The 16,775-nt window shown below is 41.4% G+C and overlaps 2 protein-coding genes across 5 annotated transcripts in view; one reads left to right on the top strand and one right to left on the bottom strand.

The window, feature by feature from the left end:
• The window catches only part of sema4d (sema domain, immunoglobulin domain (Ig), transmembrane domain (TM) and short cytoplasmic domain, (semaphorin) 4D), a 40,208-nt gene extending 31,090 nt beyond the window's left edge, over positions 1–9,118 (top strand). For all 4 annotated transcript variants that reach the window (XM_019361018.2, XM_005456293.4, XM_019361019.2 and 1 more), the window contains 12 exons: positions 756–907; positions 1,595–1,770; positions 1,928–2,084; positions 2,205–2,427; positions 2,646–2,758; positions 2,906–3,078; positions 3,240–3,286; positions 3,718–4,092; positions 5,847–6,068; positions 6,896–7,108; positions 7,243–7,334; positions 8,338–9,118. In XM_019361018.2, coding sequence (XP_019216563.1) covers positions 756–907; positions 1,595–1,770; positions 1,928–2,084; positions 2,205–2,427; positions 2,646–2,758; positions 2,906–3,078; positions 3,240–3,286; positions 3,718–4,092; positions 5,847–6,068; positions 6,896–7,108; positions 7,243–7,334; positions 8,338–8,367 — 1,973 coding nt within the window. In that variant the 3' untranslated portion in view covers positions 8,368–9,118. The remainder of the gene's footprint in view (positions 1–755; positions 908–1,594; positions 1,771–1,927; positions 2,085–2,204; positions 2,428–2,645; positions 2,759–2,905; positions 3,079–3,239; positions 3,287–3,717; positions 4,093–5,846; positions 6,069–6,895; positions 7,109–7,242; positions 7,335–8,337) is intronic.
• A 323-nt stretch (positions 9,119–9,441) lies between these two features.
• On the bottom strand, positions 9,442–12,190 carry zgc:86839 (Cyclin-dependent kinases regulatory subunit 2-like). Its single transcript, XM_003451504.5, has 3 exons — positions 12,052–12,190; positions 10,469–10,596; positions 9,442–9,818 (listed from the first exon to the last, which is right to left on the bottom strand). The coding sequence occupies exons 1-3, from the start codon at positions 12,108–12,110 to the stop codon at positions 9,772–9,774; spliced, it is 234 nt and encodes a 77-aa protein (XP_003451552.1). The 5' UTR covers positions 12,111–12,190; the 3' UTR covers positions 9,442–9,771.
• Positions 12,191–16,775: the final 4,585 nt, after the last annotated feature.

The following is a 16,775-nucleotide window of genomic DNA, read 5'->3' as shown; positions in this document are numbered from 1 at the left end:
AGTTTAGGACTCTTAATACCACCTTTAGGAATACAGTGAGACTTTTTACAGTACCAGATCACCCTACTTATGAAAAATCCCCAGTTTGATTCTGGGAGGAGACACGAACCCAGTCTCAGGGGATCACAAGTTAGTGTTCTTTAAGTCCTGGTCCCAAGCCCAGATAAGTGGGAGGGTTGCGTCAGGAAGGTTATGTGGCATAAACCCTGCACAGAATCGCACATCCATCCACTGTGGCAACCCCCTGGGACAGTGGGAAGGAAAAACTCCCTTTTAACAGGAAGCCTTGAAGTAATTAATGCCTGAACTAGTTTTTCAGCGTCACTCTGAGACAGGATATTTCTAATTTTAGAGATACTTTTAGAGATACTTTTAGAGAGATAATTTTAGAGATACTGTGCAAATGGAAGCAGTCCTACATATTTGTTTATGGATGTGCATTGAAGGACATATACTGGTTAAAAAAACGACTCCAAGGTGCTACTGGAGGCAGAGGAAATGCCATCCAGGACTCGAGAACAAAGTGATATAGGATTTTGAAATTGATAGCATTGATGCATCTAGTATCTAAATCTTGGATGAATTAAAATCTCAGTGACCTCGACCTCAAGGTCAGAGGTCAGGTTTGCTCAAAATGACCTAGTATTTTCAAAATTTGCACCATAGATGCATTTACTAGGAGGTTGAGGGGTAGCACTGGTGGCCTGCAGGATTTTTTTTTTTCTTACCAATACCTTTCTCTGCTTTCCTCCCAGAACCCAGTTTTGTTTTCGCCGACGTGATCAGAGAAGGGGAAAATGGAGCAGATGGCGAGGACGACAAAATCTACTTTTTCTTCACCGAGGTGTCGGTGGAATACGAATTCTTTGGCAAGCTGTTCATCCCCAGGGTGGCGCGCGTCTGTAAGGTCAGTACACGTTGTGCGCCATCTGCACATACCAGCGCTATCAATCCATCCATCTTTAGCCACTATTTCCTGTTTCGTGCATGTTTGTGTATGTATGTTTGTGCAAGTCTTTTTTCTCCTGTTTTTCTCCCTCCTTCCAGTTCCCTTTGCCTCAATTTTTTAAATTTAACCTTAGCTTATAATTGCAGCATGCACATGCAGAGACCCATGGCACGTGGACAATATAAAACACTGTTCCAATGCAAGCACTTAACTTGCAACGTACATCATAACAGCGTATCATAACATTTCAAAGTTAGTAGTATAACAAACAGGATAGTTCTTTTTGTACTATTCATTTCAAGTTTTATTGCTTAAAAAATGTAAATGCAAATGTAACTACATCTTTTTTGTTTTAGTCTTGTTTCCTGTTACCAAATGAAAAAGCAATAATGGATGTACAGTTTTTAGACATATATGTATTTGCATGTAATCCTCCACCAATAAGTCAGGGGTCCCTCTATGTTGCCTGAGAGGCAAAATGTAGGACAAGAAAGTGCATAATCCGCTTGGCGCAATGCTCACAGCTCCTTGTTTAGCTGGATAAGGTTAGCGTTTCTAGCATGTTAGGAAAAGTGGAAATTCTTTCTTTGCTCCAGCTGCCCTCTCATCCCTCACTGCTAAATATCTCCAATACTGCCACGACAGGGCGACCTTGGAGGGCAGCGCACTCTGCAGAAAAAGTGGACATCCTTTCTGAAAGCCAAGCTGGTGTGCTCCATGCCTGAGCTCAACTTTGTTTTCAACGTGGTTCATGACGTTTTCATCCTGAAGGGGACAGACCGCAAAGACACGGTCATCTACGGAGTCTTCACCTCTCAGTGGTCAGTGATTTCAAGGTTTGGGATTGGTTTGGGTCGGGAGCGTTAAACATAGCAAGCAAAGAGCAGCATTCACATCCAGCCCGATGCAGAACTCGAAATTCACTCCCTTGCCTCATTTTCACTCTTCTCCTTGTCTCTTCCTGACATATGCACCTAGGGGTAACGTGGGTTTGTCAGCCGTGTGTGCCTACGAGATCAAGGATGTGGAAGATGTCTTCTCCAAGGGCAAGTACATGCAGAAGGCCACGGTGGAGCAGTCCCACACAAAGTGGGTACGGTACAACGGCATCACTCCTACTCCACGTCCTGGAGCTGTAAGTAGATGGCATGAGTAATCAAGATGTGATCTACTTAATATAGTAATCATATTGATTACATAAAAAAAACACACACACAAAAAACAGCGCGTCATCGCTATTTGTCTTCCACACCAGTGTATTAACAACCAGATGCGACTGCAGAACATCAACAACTCGCTCCACTTGCCCGACAAAACCCTTCAGTTTGTTAAGGACCACCCCCTGCTGGAGGATCCCATCCTGCCCATCCACAACAGGCCCCGCCTCATCACCAAAGACGTCAATTATACCCAGATTGTCGTGGAGAGGGTCCAAGCACTTGACAAAATTACTTATGACGTCATCTTCACTGGAACAGGTGATCAGTTAAGATGAAATGAAAATGAAGCCGTTACAAGCACTTCCTCGTGAAGTTTATCAGGGAAATATGCAAATCTGAGTCAGTCAACTTTGAATGTCTGTGCAGTGAGAAAGCCATGTCTCGCCACAAACTTGCAGATAAATGCATTAAAGAGTCCCGTTTTCCTGCGATTACCTTTGCAGCATAACTGACATTTTTACTATTCTCGTGTCTAGATAAGGGTGTCCTGCACAAGTCGGTGCTGGTTGAAGATGAGGTTCATATTGTGGAGGAGATCCAGCTCCTGAAGAACGGTGAACCCATCAAAAACCTGCTGCTGTCCTCAGAGGTCAGTTTATTTTATTGTTAATGAGTTTAAGGAGATGAGTAAAGAACAAGACCAAGAAAATGTGGAATGTGGATCATGTTGGCTCATTTTTATAAGTCACTTGGATATATATGTGATTAACCTTGTGGTTAATGTGCGTTTCCACAGACACAGTCCCTGTATGCTGGGTCAGACGTGGGTGTAGTCCAGTCTCCTACAGCTTTCTGTGGCAGGTATTCATCGTGTGTCGACTGCATCCTGGCACGAGACCCCTACTGCGCCTGGCACCCGACGAATGCCACATGTGTCAACATCTTTGACACTGCCAGCCAAACTCTCAGGTAATCTGTCACTCTTACTGCCACTAAAACAAAGCTAAAAACACACGTGCACTGATTCGTCCTCCAGCTTGACCTGCTTTACAGTCTCTGTGCATGGAAGTTGTGTTATTGCACTGTGCATGTGTATTTTTTGACTCATAAAAACAACGCATGTCTTGCAGGGGGCTGATCCAGAGCCTGAAAGGTGATGCAAACATGTGTCCAGCAGGTAGGCCTCAACACGCTCACACACCCGTATACAGGCTTCAGTTTTATAAAGTGGACAATGCTGTGTGATTTAAACTGTGACTCAGATGAAGTCATGCATAGATGAAGAGATAGTGACTGTAAGTCAGCCATAACTTTTGCATGCCATGTCAAACATTCATTCTCTTGTTTGTCATTACTTATCGGTTTTCATCATTTGCAAATTCCCTTTGGCTGCTGGTTTTTTTTTTGTTTTTTTTTTATACAGCTTATCCATTACTCTTAGTTAACTGTTAACTTTTCTGCTGAAACCTGTTCAGGTTCACCCAGTTTATTTACACTTCTTACCTACTGCAGTGTGTGGGGTACTTGTACCTCATGTTGGGAATTGTCCTCATTAGACCAGACAGTATGTAAAACTCATTATTGTCTCTTTTGTTTGCTTATTTTTAGTGTCAGTTCTGTCTCAGAAGGACTACAAGCATGTGGCGGTGAAACTGGGGAGCTCTGCCGAGTTGCCGTGCCTGGTACATTCCAACCTGGCCCAGGTGATGTGGAAATCTAACGACTCGGTTCTCACCGAGGCCTCTCGCTTCCACCTCATAGCCGAAAACGGGCTCCTCATTTACAGTGTGGCTCCAGAGGACCAAGGGTACTATGAGTGTTGGTCCGTGGAGTGGTCTCCCGCTGCTGGCAAGAACTTCAGCCGCCTGCTGGCTGGATACACCCTGACTCTGGACCTTCCGCCCAGACCGCCGCACCAGGCGGGGCATGTCGTCACCACCACCCTCGGTGGCCACGAGGCAGCTACCACAGGTGCAGCTGAAGGTAAAGTAGAGACGGAGAGAGCCGCACTAACTTCAGCCCTTGCCCCTCCCAGCTTCACAGCAGCGACGGTCCTGCCCCCTCCCCTCCCCAAACCGACGCGTCACTAACCCCGCCCCCAGCAACACAGTCAAGCTCCAGCCAAAGGTAAATCTTCTTCCCACTAATTCCAAAGGCCCCCATCCTGACAGTCGGGACCCCTCGGCGGAGTATTTGCAGCACAACAACACCGCTGCCCTCCTCTTCCTCTTCCTCCTGTTTTTCCTCCTCTTCATGGCTGCACTGGTGTACAACTGCTACATGCAGTACCTTCCAGCTCCCTGCTTGAGGCTGCGGGCCACTCTGCTCGGCAGCCACAAGAGCGCCCATCAGCCCGAGTACAGGGCCTGTGAGGCAGGTTTAATAGAAACCTCTGCGATCGAGAAAATTAACATGGCCGAGCAGCCGACCCAGAACGGCAGCCAAACCACTCAAAACCTCCGGGCACTCCGCGACACGGGGTACGAAACCGAGCCGGAGTGCGGGAATGGTCGCGTCCCCTCGCTCAGTTTCGGAGACGAAAGCCCCTCCAAGGAGAAACCTTTTGATGTGGACTGTGGATCTCAGGACATTCAGTATGCAGATGCAGATGCAGAAGCTTAACGCTAGCCACAAGAGACTTGATCCCTCCTATCGGCACAGAGAGCGCAGGGGGCCGCGCTTTTTCTGCGTTTGCAGTTTCTGTCCAGGGCACAACATTTTTGTAAGGCATGAGAATCCCGAGGCCCAGATCGGGCATTCCCGCTCGGTTGTAGAGTTTTAACTCCCGCTGTTTGATTTTAGGGCTAATGGTGATGGTGAAACAAAAAAAAGAAACAAAAAAACAACTGTATTCAAGGAAGCTGCAGCTCCTTCAGCTTAGCCCAGCAAGAAAAGCTATTACTTTTTTTGAAATTTTTCAATTTTTTTTTTAACATTCCAAATTGGAAACATTGTTTACCAAATTGGTAAGTTACTGTGATGCTTTCCAAAGTGCAGTCACGTTTCTGTACAGCCTGAGGGAGAGGGGTGGGGGAGGGGTTGAAGCATTTGCATCTTTTTTACCTTTTTTTTTTTTTTTTTTAAAGCAGTGAATACTTCATTAGACAGCGAATGCTTCAGTATTACATTGATTTCTCAGGGAAGAGTTGCTGAGTATATTGTAGCCTAGGTTAGCACAGCGTCACCACCCGGAGCATGTGGGCCTTAATCTCTCCCAGTGAACTGGCAGTAAGAAAATGAATCAAACTGTTTGTACCACTGTGTTTCCTGCGTGCAGACTCTCGTGTTTTATTACTATTATTATTTTTTTCCTTCCTGTGAAATCGACATTCCCCACACAGATACAACTCTGGTCGTCCTGTGTATTAACCCTTGTCAGAGATCTTTCCATATGTGGTCTGTTAATAATGTAAAAATGTACAGTGTGACATGATTAACAAAAAAAGGGGGGGAACATCAACAAAGTTATTTTTTTAATTGTAATTTTATAAAGCCTTCAGTTTTAGACCATTTTCAGATAATTATTATTTATAATGAGTCACATCTGTGGTAACATTTTGTCTAAGTAGTCGTGATCTTCACCCTTGTTGTTTTTACTTTGTTTTAATTTATTGTAGCTGATTTGATCTTTTTAGGCCATTCATTCATCACCCCTTTATGTCTCTTTGCATGCCAGCCCCTGTTTGAATTTCCTGTTTTTTCCTCAGTACTTTTTCTTCCGTCACTCCCTCTCACAGCCTCCTCTCCTGTCGCCACTTCATCTTCCCTGTCTTCTTCTGGAGGTAGCACTCGCTCTGCTCTCCCTTCCTCCTTTCCCCATTCCTCTTCTCCCTCCTCCACGAAGCCCCATAACGCGGAGGCTCGGGAGGCCGAGGTGAGACTATTGCCTCCCCTGCTGAAGGACCAGGCCTGGGGGGTTCACGCGCAGGAGGCCTTCCTTCTCTTCTGCCTCGCCCTGGGTGAGTGGTGCATGTGACGTCACACCCCAGAATCTAAATCCTTCAGAATCCTTCCTTTCGCTTTTTAACCCATCACTCTCGCTCATTCGCTCTCCTCTCCTGCATCTCGCATGTTGGCAAACATCAGCTAACTGGGAGTGAGTGCGAGCATGTGTGAGTTCCTGTTTGTGTAACAAGTGATCCTCCCTGCTTTTTTTCTGTTTTGCTTTAAAGTGTTTGTGGGAACGATTGATCTCCATTTTTAAGAGTATTGCATTAAAAAAAACAAAGCAAACTTGAATGTTTAAAAAGATTAAGCTGGGATTCATTAAGCTGGAAAGCTGGGGTCCAGTGACCACACTCTGACGGACAGACGGATCCTCCTTATCCAGGATATTAAGAATCTTTACTCAGAACAAAGTTTAGTGGGTTCACTTTTCTTTATCCGGATCATTTTTGTGCCTGTAAACAAATGTAAATATATTTGTATATATGGGGAAAAAATACCATTTGACGATGTACATAAAACTAGGTGACGTAATGGGGCTGTGGTTCTTGGTAGGGAGGCAAAATAAAAATGTAAAACGTTTACAACCCTTGTTTGTTTTTCTTTATTTTTTTTTTAAACTATCATCATCTGTTGTATTTTTAAAAGATGGGGCCTCCATAGAGAGGACAGATACAAAACTAATTAGAAAGTGTTTGCATATCAGACCTGAGATCAGGCAGTATGCATGCTCACTGATTGATGACCACAGGTGGACCAACCAAAGGCAAGTATTTCCCTTTTCATGCATGTCTCAGTGGTGCCTTCAACATCAGAGGTCAACATCAATTCTGTCCCGCAGGTCCCAGTGATGTCCACATTCACTGGCTAGTAAACGGGCACAGTCTGGACACCCCCATAAAGGAGTACCGCCGGCCGCTTGGTCAGAGGGAGGTGTTAGTGAGCAGCTGGCTCCAAGAGGGGCCGCTGATCAAGGACGCACGGTATAACTGTGTTGCTGAGGCCAGCACAGGAAATGACGTGTCTGAAGTTGACCTCCGGCTCTCTATTGGAGGTATCAGGTGGAAAATATTGACTATAGTCCTGCATGCACAATGGAAATGGGAGTTTTCTGGACTGGCTGTTTCCATTGGCAGAGATGGATAATTGCACTGGTTTATTTCCATAAAGCGTGTTGTTGTTCGACAGATGAAGAGAACATTCCAACCCGAGATTTGAACCAGTGGAGAGGTGCGCTCGCAGAGCACGAGCAACTGCTAAAGAGATGGGAAAAGGCCTGGGTAGGTCTGAGTGTGCTGTTTTCTCCAGTCAGTCGCCTGGATTGTGTTTGCATCACGTGCGTCGGTTTTAACCTGCTCTGCATGTTCGGCTTTAGGCTGCCAGGCTGTTTTCGTCAAGAGTACTGGAGAAGTGCAAAGTCCAGGTTTTTATAGCAGCAATAACACGAAACAAGGGATGCGAAGTAAAAGCTAGTTCAAACGAAATGAGGGTCTGTTTTAAGGGCTTTGTAAACGGTGATGTGAAAGCTTTGAAGTGCACTTGTTCAAATACACCAATCATTAACCTTGACTACAGCTTTAAATGCCTTTAACATCATGTATCTAACGGTGTTGTACGAATCGCATGTTCTTTTAACCATATTTTGTAAATTGCATGAGTAGTTAAAAGCGTATGTTCCTTTTAGAGAAGCTGCTAATGAGATTCCTCCTTAAATACAGGCATGTGTGAGTCTTGTGACATTTAACTAAATTTCCTAAATTTTTTTGATGTTACTGAAGTTACTGTGCATTTTTGACTAATATCTAACATCAGTCTGTCTTCCTAGATAGAAAACAATACCTGCAGGTTGTGAATGGGTTTACTTAACTATCGCCAGATAGTCTGAATAAATGAGTATTTTATGTTCTTATAGCTGATTAAAAACAGTGCAGTGGTTCTAACCGAATTTTCAAGTCAACGACTCAGTACTTTTCTTGTGGCTTTAAAATTAATTCATTTTAATGGAGGCAAGTAATAAGTCATGATTTTCTTGGGGATCAAATACTTCTTTTACATTATATATGTGTCTTTTGGGGGTTTTTGGTTAATAGTCTGCCTCCATTAAAATGATACTACTATAAAAATTAGACTGTTACCTTCTTTGGACGTGAGCAGGGGATCAAATAATTATTTCCCCCTCTGCATGTGCAGTTGTTGAAATGCATCAGTACTACTCCCAGCATTTCTCTTGTGTAATTAAATCGCACTGCTTGTGTAGTACAGCTGTGTTTTTTCCTGCTTTAGGAAAGCTGTGATGACCACAGAGCTCTGTGAAGACTTGACTTGGCTGAATCTGGTTGCGAACATGGTCCTCCATCTAGGTGGACCACACCTTTGACACTGAAACTGTCAAAAAAAACAACAATGCCACTTCTTAGATAGGAGTTTGGGGGACCATGAAGCAACACATTTACAATCTGCCTCCTGCAGGGGTGAGGGCAGTTGGGGGGTTGGGGTCACCTATATGCAGTGATAATGTGGGAGACTCCAACCAAACTCTGCAAGGAGATGAAGCTCATCAATCTGAGAACACGTGGGCTGCCTTTGTACCAAAAATACATTTCTGTCAAACGTCCTGAGAGCAGTGCTTGTAAGGAATGTTTCGCATTTTTGAACATGTCAAATGTTTGTGAGATTCATTTTAAGATGTTTGCACCTTCGCTGGCTTCAGAAGCTTCTGTCAGGTCCTTCATAGCTACTTGGAATTTGTATAATCTCGAGTGAAAATGTCGTTAATCATCGAGCCCAAAACCCAATTCATAGGATTTGATGGCAGAAATAGCGCCTGTAGCTCTTTCTTTTAACAACATGCCATCAAAATGCAAAATTTATCTTAAAAGAAATGCAGTTCAGCCCAAGTATGGCAACATTTATTTCACACTCACTGCTTTTCATCTGCTGTTATTTTCTTCACATTAAAACTGTGACTACCTATTTGACGCTGTAGCAGAAATAAACTGTTTAAATGCTGTTGCTTATGTCGTGATGCCTTCAAGTTTAACACATTCTAGTGTTTCAATTACAACATGTGAGCAGATGATGGTAGTAAATATAATCAAGAATTTTCTTTGAAAATCATGAATAGTTATTTCCTTGACTGAAATCTAATAAAAAAAACAAAAAAAGTTGCAAACTGATTTTTCTGACACACGTGCCTCACATTTGTAGACTTAGTTCTTTATATCTTAAAATGTTTTTAAATTTGGTCCTCAGTTAAGTTTCTTTCAATGTATGAGAAAAAGCCACATTTCTGTATTTCAGCACAACACTGTGGTTTCATGGTGGTGTTCAGTGGAGCCACAGCACCCTCTTGTGACCACTTATAGGAACATAACCCAAAAACACGGGGTGGTTAGCGGGTTGTTTACTACTGTAAAGGTCAGAGCATGACAGCATGACAATTAAACAAATGTAACTGAACACACAGAGAGACTGACACTGGATTTGACCACCTCTAATTTGTACATTCACTTTGGTTTGAAATCACAAAGCAGATTTCTTCCTCCTTTCTCCACAAAAAAGCAAACCAAATCCTGGACTGTATCAGACAAATCAGAGGGATTACATCAAAAAGCTGAGAAATTCATATGCTGCAGTAAGCAACCAGCTAGACAGTAATAATTTTAAGTAAAAGATCACAGGAGGACTCTTCCAGTAGTGTGAGGGCGGGGTCTTGTGTCATTGCTTCGGAGGTAGAGGTCTTCTGAACAGAAGGATGTGTGGCTCTGGGAGAACAATAGCAGACAAATATACAAACAGGTTAGTGACCTGAGGCCCAATCATTGTATGTTTAAAGGCCTATTGCCAATTCAATTCAATTTTATTTATATAGCGCCAAATCACAACAAAAGTCGCCTCAAGGCACTTCATAGGTACAGAGAAAAACCCAACAATCATATGACCCCCTATGAGCAAGCACTGTGGCGACAGTGGGAAGGAAAAACTCCCTTTTAACAGGAAGAAACCTCCGGCAGAACCAGGCTCAGGGAGGGGCGGCCATCTGCTGCGACCGGTTGGGGTGAGAGAAGGAAAACAGGATGAAAGACATGCTGTGGAAGAGAGAAAGAGGTTAATAACAGATATGAGGCTAGAACAATGTGCTACACTGTAGCTACAGCCAAAGTCCTACGACTCTGCAGCCTTCTAGTGATGCATCTGGGCATTTAATTTGAAGCCTCCATTTAAGTGAACTGGGAGAAAACCATTACTTTTGCTTTACTGGTCAACCAGACATAACAGTGCACGTATAGCATCAACAATCAACTGCAACTTACAAGAGCTTTTAACAACATAATGGATTTATTTACAACCAAGTCCAGGTTGCCAACATTTCAGCAGCTCAAAAGCAAGCCAATAACATGTATACATGCATTACCTGGTTCGTGTATCATATAGTGGATCCATCCTTGGGACTGCTGCACTCCCAGCTGTCTCCACTCTTCTTCAGACATCAGGTGGGATTTGGGGATATATTTAGCCATCTCTCGAGGCAGAACAACATGTCTAGTGATGAGAACAAAAGATTGTTAGTCATTAGTGGGGTGTAAATATCTTGTAAGGTTTGATGCAACTATCCCGTTGGATGACACCAGTTATCTGAGATATGATTTAAACTACAACCACGCAAAGTGTCTTAACTGGATCTTGTAGTTGTTATGTTGATAAAAACTGTCCAGAGACAGACGTGTAGACAACATACTCAAAGTCTCTTAGGTAGTTGATGCTACACACGTGTCTCCAGGAAGAAATTTTTCATCATGACTTAAAAAGAAGTAAAATGCAGCCGAAAGTCATATGTGAATTGTGTCTACAAAAAACAAAACAAAAAAACAACAACAACAAAAAAAACCAAAACCACATACGGATCGATGCACAGGTGGCAAATTAAAGGAAAACCCTATATTTAAGCCACTGAGTGGCTTGCTATGCTGTGCAGAGGATCTTGCAGGCATGCTTTGAGTCCATGTATTCCTTTGCAGGGACGGGTCAATCAGTGCAAATCAATATAAAGTTGGCCTGAGAGGTCTTAAACGTATCTACTGTGATGAGGGTGGCAAAGATATTGTTAACTTACTTTCAAAATATAAATATAAAATAGATAAAAAATGGTCACATTTGCCAACATATCAAGATGACAAAGCTCTGCTCTTTTAAACCTCAGATGTTTCAATGACTATAATCCGACTGACTTCTTGTATTTGTATTGTTATACCCATTATGAACTTCCAAAATCTCCCCCCTTGACAAATACATTTCATAAGAAAATAATTTAAAAGCCTAAAATTAGCAATGAAATTGATAAAATCTAAAAAATTTAACCCAAAAATAAAAAAATGAAACGAGCAAATTCACACTGGAAATTAACTGAAGCAATACTGAAAACTGAAAATGTGAAGTAACTCAGGGTGGTCTCTTCCAGAAATCCCTCCCATTCACAGGAAGGATTTTTGGGATTAAAAAAAATAAATAAATAAAAATATTAGGTGAATCACACTGCAGTCGCTTCATTTCAAGGAGCACTGGAGCTGTTCTGGCGACACCTGGCGGTCAAACCTTCACCTTACAGCCACTAAAAGTTTAATTTTACTTTTTTTCTATAGTCTGTCGTTTTATGCAACTGTCACCCTAATGGCGGTGTTCCCATTGAACGGCAACATTTCATGAGATTATTATGGTACTACTACACCCCCACCAATAATAATAATAATAATAATAATAATAATAATAATAACAACAACAATGATGATGATGATATTTTTTAATTTAAAAAAAACAACAACACACACGCTAGCATGCAAAATTAACATGACTAAAAGCCAGCTTAAACTTTGAGACCACTTCGTGTCGGTTGTCTATGTTTCATTTTTCCTAGAAAATATCCGCTGAAGACGTCTTCTCTTTGTTGCTAATCTTTAGTTAACGTTACTAAAGTTAAACATGCGAACAAATAATGCTCACCTGTACTCGTAATGGTCGTCACTGTACCTGTCGGAATAGTAGATCTGGTTGCGAGACATATTTACAGAAAAAAATAAGGTTAATTATTAAAATTGTTTTACAGCAAACTGAGGTTGTAGAAAAACAAGAAGTGCCCACCTGTAGCTCATTCTGTGCAGATTGCTCAAAGGTACTGATTGGACGACTTCTGTCATGTGACCAGAATTTCCCTCTTTATGGGTAGTTATCCAGCCGTCATCAAAGTACAGGTGAGTGTCTTAAGTTGTTGTTTCCAGCCCTCTTTTGCAGTAGTTGTTCATCTTCACACAAAATAGAAACACAATATATCTCACATGTGTATATATATGCATCACAACACTGAAATACACTACGGTCTTATTACTGATGAGGATAGTTAAAATAAAATACTGTGTACTACTAGTTTCCTTAAAGTCTTATGAATTATCATCAGGTAAAATTTTTATTTTCATTTCATCATAAGCTAGTGTAGCCAAATTTATACAAGATGACGTTTTGGCAGTTTGCTAGTGTGAAGATTTACATCTCAGACTCTACAGGCCTCAGTTAGCATGTTAAATTCATCCATCCATCCATTCCTTTCTGCTTATCCTTATCAGGGTCACAGGGGGCTGGAGCATATCCCAGCTATCATAGGGCAGGGTGGGGTACACCCTGGATGGGTCACCAGTCTGTTGCAGGGCTAACATAATCTACAGGAGAGTGGCTCAAAAACAAAGGAATCAACATATTGCAATAGCCCAAAGCCCAGACCCCAGCCTGGTTGAAATGTTGTGACAGGAGCTTCAGAGAGCTGTGCATAGGCAAATAACCAAAAACCCTGATGATGAGAAGCAATGCTGTAAAGAAGTGTTGCGTTTTCTTTTTATCTAAGGTAAAAGAGGGTTTCAGTCCCAGTCCAAATTTTCACTCATTTGTTGCCTCAAGCAGTTCAAAAATAATTCATGCACATGGATCTCTTTCCAGTTAGAAAACCACAGTCTGCAACAGTTTGCTGTGGCCAGCTTCTGGATGAGAGATGACCCCAACTAGTGGTACACATATTTATAAAGGAGAATGCGCTTCTGTCCGATTGGTCAAAAACCACTGGACTTTAGCTCCCCTTATTGGCACTCTTCTTCTCCTCCATCAGGTACAGCTTCACCTAGGGATCACTACCTCTCTCCCTCTCTCTCTCTCTCTCTCTCTCTCACACACACACACACACACACACACACACACACACACACACACACACACACACTGGCCTGCCTCTTCCTAACCTGTTATCTAGTTTCATAGCCTGTGGCAGCATCTATCTGTGAGAGCTATTGTTTCTCGACCTTGCTCTGGTTCACTCCGGCATTCCTCTGCACACCGCCTTCCACAAAGTCTGCACAAACAACTCTCAAATCATGTGAATCTGTAACTTTTATACTTATATTATTTTGGTTGCTCAGTATGCAATTAACTATTAAAGCAATCTAAACTTAATTACAGTCCCCATACCATTTGCCAGCACAGGTTTTGTAAATCAACATTTCTAGTCCTCACAGAAGCATGGGGCAGAAATTTCTCCACAACAATGTGAGAAGTCATACAGGAAACTGCTACTAAAGGTTATTGTTCCTAAAGCTGTTTCTACGGGCTACTGAATCATGGGTTAGTTGTACTTCCAGTGAATCCTGTGAAAACAATTTTTTTTCATATGACAGTAGTCTTCTATTTTCAAGACTCAAAATTAATTGGAAAGTTGATCAACAAGCAGTTTCATGGCCAGGTACAACCTGTTCCCTTGTTATTTATTGATAAATTAAACAGATTCTGTTGTTGATTCCAAGTGATGAAGTTGCATTTAGTAGCACTGAAATTCTCAGTATGAGGTTTAAAGAGTTGGTGATGCAAGTGATGGAGGCCACTGTTGATTTAAAAAACCAAAACAAACCTATCAGAGAGACAGAGAGCAAAACCTTTTGGAGTGACCAAATCAACAGCCTGGTATTCTTACATTTCTTGATAAGGAAAACCCTTCACAACATCTAGCAAAGTCAAGAACTTTCTTGAGGAGATAGGTGTATAATTATCATAATCAACAATCGAGACAGATCTTCACGAATGAAAAAGGTGCAAACCGCTAACTCCAACTGGAGAAAGGGGTATTACTACAGTGGTTATCAGCTTTCCCTGTTAGGCTGGGCCTTCTGCATCAGAATCTGTGCACAGTGAAATAAAAGACTCTTCTTCTGGACAAAATGATCCCTGTGAGTGTACCCACTCTATTCAGAGTCATTATCAGATGATGATGATAAAAATCTATAAAGGCAACAAAAATATAACAAAAATTGCAACACTTTTGAAAAAAAGGACGAGCTGCATGTTAACCTATTGATGATAGCTTACATGACTGCTGCACATTAGAGCTCTGAAACTTTAACCTGGATACATTTAAACTTTAAAGGTTACTGCCTCATAGCTTAATAACAGAGTCATGGAAATGACTTGAGTTTTTTGCCAGCTCAGAGTGAAATTTATTTTATTGATTGAATGGTCTGATCGATTTTTTTTAGTCTGTGTTCTAGTAGTTCCAATTCAAGCAGTGTAAGACAGACTTGGCAGCAGATTAGAACCAAGTATAAAACCATCTATACATTTTCTGTGCCCCTAACTGAATACATGCAAATTCCAGTTACAATGCGATGCACAGTTTGCACAGCTTCACTTGGAAAGCTCATGTACAACTTGACAACTGCCTATATAAAATGTATTTTTCCAACATAGACTCTATACAGTGCTTCAAAACATGTGGTAAGTAAGTTACCACAGTGATTTAGCTAGCCACTTTTGTGACATAGCTTGCTAAAGCATTAATCTTGAGTTATAGTACACCCCTTAGGAAACCCAGAATAGACTAGAATCTTCACTTCAACTAAAAGTTGAAATGAAGATTAAATTATGGACATTACTGTATAATATCCCAGGGCTTGGATGTTTATAAACATTATGAGGTTAAAGTGCGTTCACAGCTACACTGACAATCGTACTCTTGTGATCTTCTTGTGCTTCCGATGCTTTTTAATGAACCATTTACAGAAAGCTCAAACGATATCCCAGACATGATTATAAAAAATGGCTCTAAAGGCTTTTATTGTCCACACTGGAAACTCTTACATCACTCTGCTTTCTTTAGCCAAGCTATCAATATTTTTTTTCCCTTCTGCTATTCATCATTTTGTGTTTCATTGAGTTTTTTAGACACATGACACATGATTGTATAACCATAGGCTACAGTGTTATTGAAATATGGTCACAAATAGACCTGGAATCAGACGATGGATGTAGGGCAGGAAAATGACAAGGTAGAAATGTCTCTCCTTTCTTATCCATCTTAACCTTCCTGTGAAAAATAAACATTCAAGACAGATATGAAGTGACACGTGCAATAATGTTCTTACTTACAAAAGTACTTTTATATCCATTTAATGGCGAATATCTGGATTTGGATTTGAACACTTGTATTACAATATGAAACACAAGTCAGTACACCCATGTGAACTATTACTTACATGACTTCAAATAGGGCTTTTGCCACTCAGTTAGCACATCTTTCATTACTCCAATTCTTTTTTTTTCCCAATAATTTAATATGGCACAATGTTATAATTTAGACCCAGTCTTCTTTTGCATGGAGAACACTAATGTCGCTCACAATTTCTGGAAAGAAGTTCTGCCATTCCACAGAAGCATTTTTTAGCTGTAAAAAACAGAAAGGGATCTGTTGTTCTACCTTCTTCTCTACGGTTTTTATTATTATCATTATTTTACTGGATTCAAGTCATACAGTTTGGTGAGGTAGTACTTTTTGTCCTATGGAAAGTCTTGCGATGTGGGCAGTGTGTTTGGATTCTTATTTTGTTAGAATATTCCTTTGCACCCGGGTTTTTTGTTTGTTTGGTTGGTTGTTTTTTAGTATCCACGGGTATTCATGATTCCATTTATATTTACAACTCCCCAACACCTTTTGGAATCCTGCATGTCCATGTCATCACACTCCCACCTGTGAGCTTCATGGTTGGGACTGTACCTTCGCTGTGGTAGGTTAGGCCATGTTCACGCCAAACATCCTGGATCCACCTGAGGTAAACAAGTGCCTTTCAGCCTCATGTTACCAAAAAAGTGTTTCCAGTATTCATCAGGCTTCTTTTCATGTTCATGTCCAAGTATTCCATCTAGAAATTATAGTTTGTGTCCGTGACCACAGGTTTTGTTACCCATGTCCATTTATTTGTTAAATTCTGTCAAATTAGATTTTTCAGGCACGCTTGCCTGCTGCATATGTTAACATGTCACAATCAGCTCATTATTTAGCTTGAAAAAGAAGCTTTTATATCCTGTAAGCGGGAAGGTCAGACCTGGTATTTATTATTTATCAGGTGCTCTGTGACCTGTTCATAGATGGCCCCCTGATATGGCAGGAAGCATCATACTGAGAAGGCCAAGCACCATACTGCACCACCAAACTCCTGCTGAGTGTCGGTCAATAGGCAAAAATCGCCTGTTGTGACCAGCCATCATAGTTCTTTCCTGCACACCACACTGATAAAAGAGAAGTGTTGGAACAGTTTAATTATATGATGTCAACTGGTAACATGTGATTTAAACTTTAAAATAAAAAGTTAGATCAACCCAGCAGATTAAAGTTGTGCACACAACACTCAACAACTGAAACT

Source organism: Oreochromis niloticus, linkage group LG7 (assembly GCF_001858045.2).
Source record: "Oreochromis niloticus isolate F11D_XX linkage group LG7, O_niloticus_UMD_NMBU, whole genome shotgun sequence".
Taxonomy (NCBI): domain Eukaryota; kingdom Metazoa; phylum Chordata; class Actinopteri; order Cichliformes; family Cichlidae; genus Oreochromis; species Oreochromis niloticus.
Note: the sequence above shows the minus strand (reverse complement) of the source record. Positions and strands in the feature narration are given on the sequence as shown.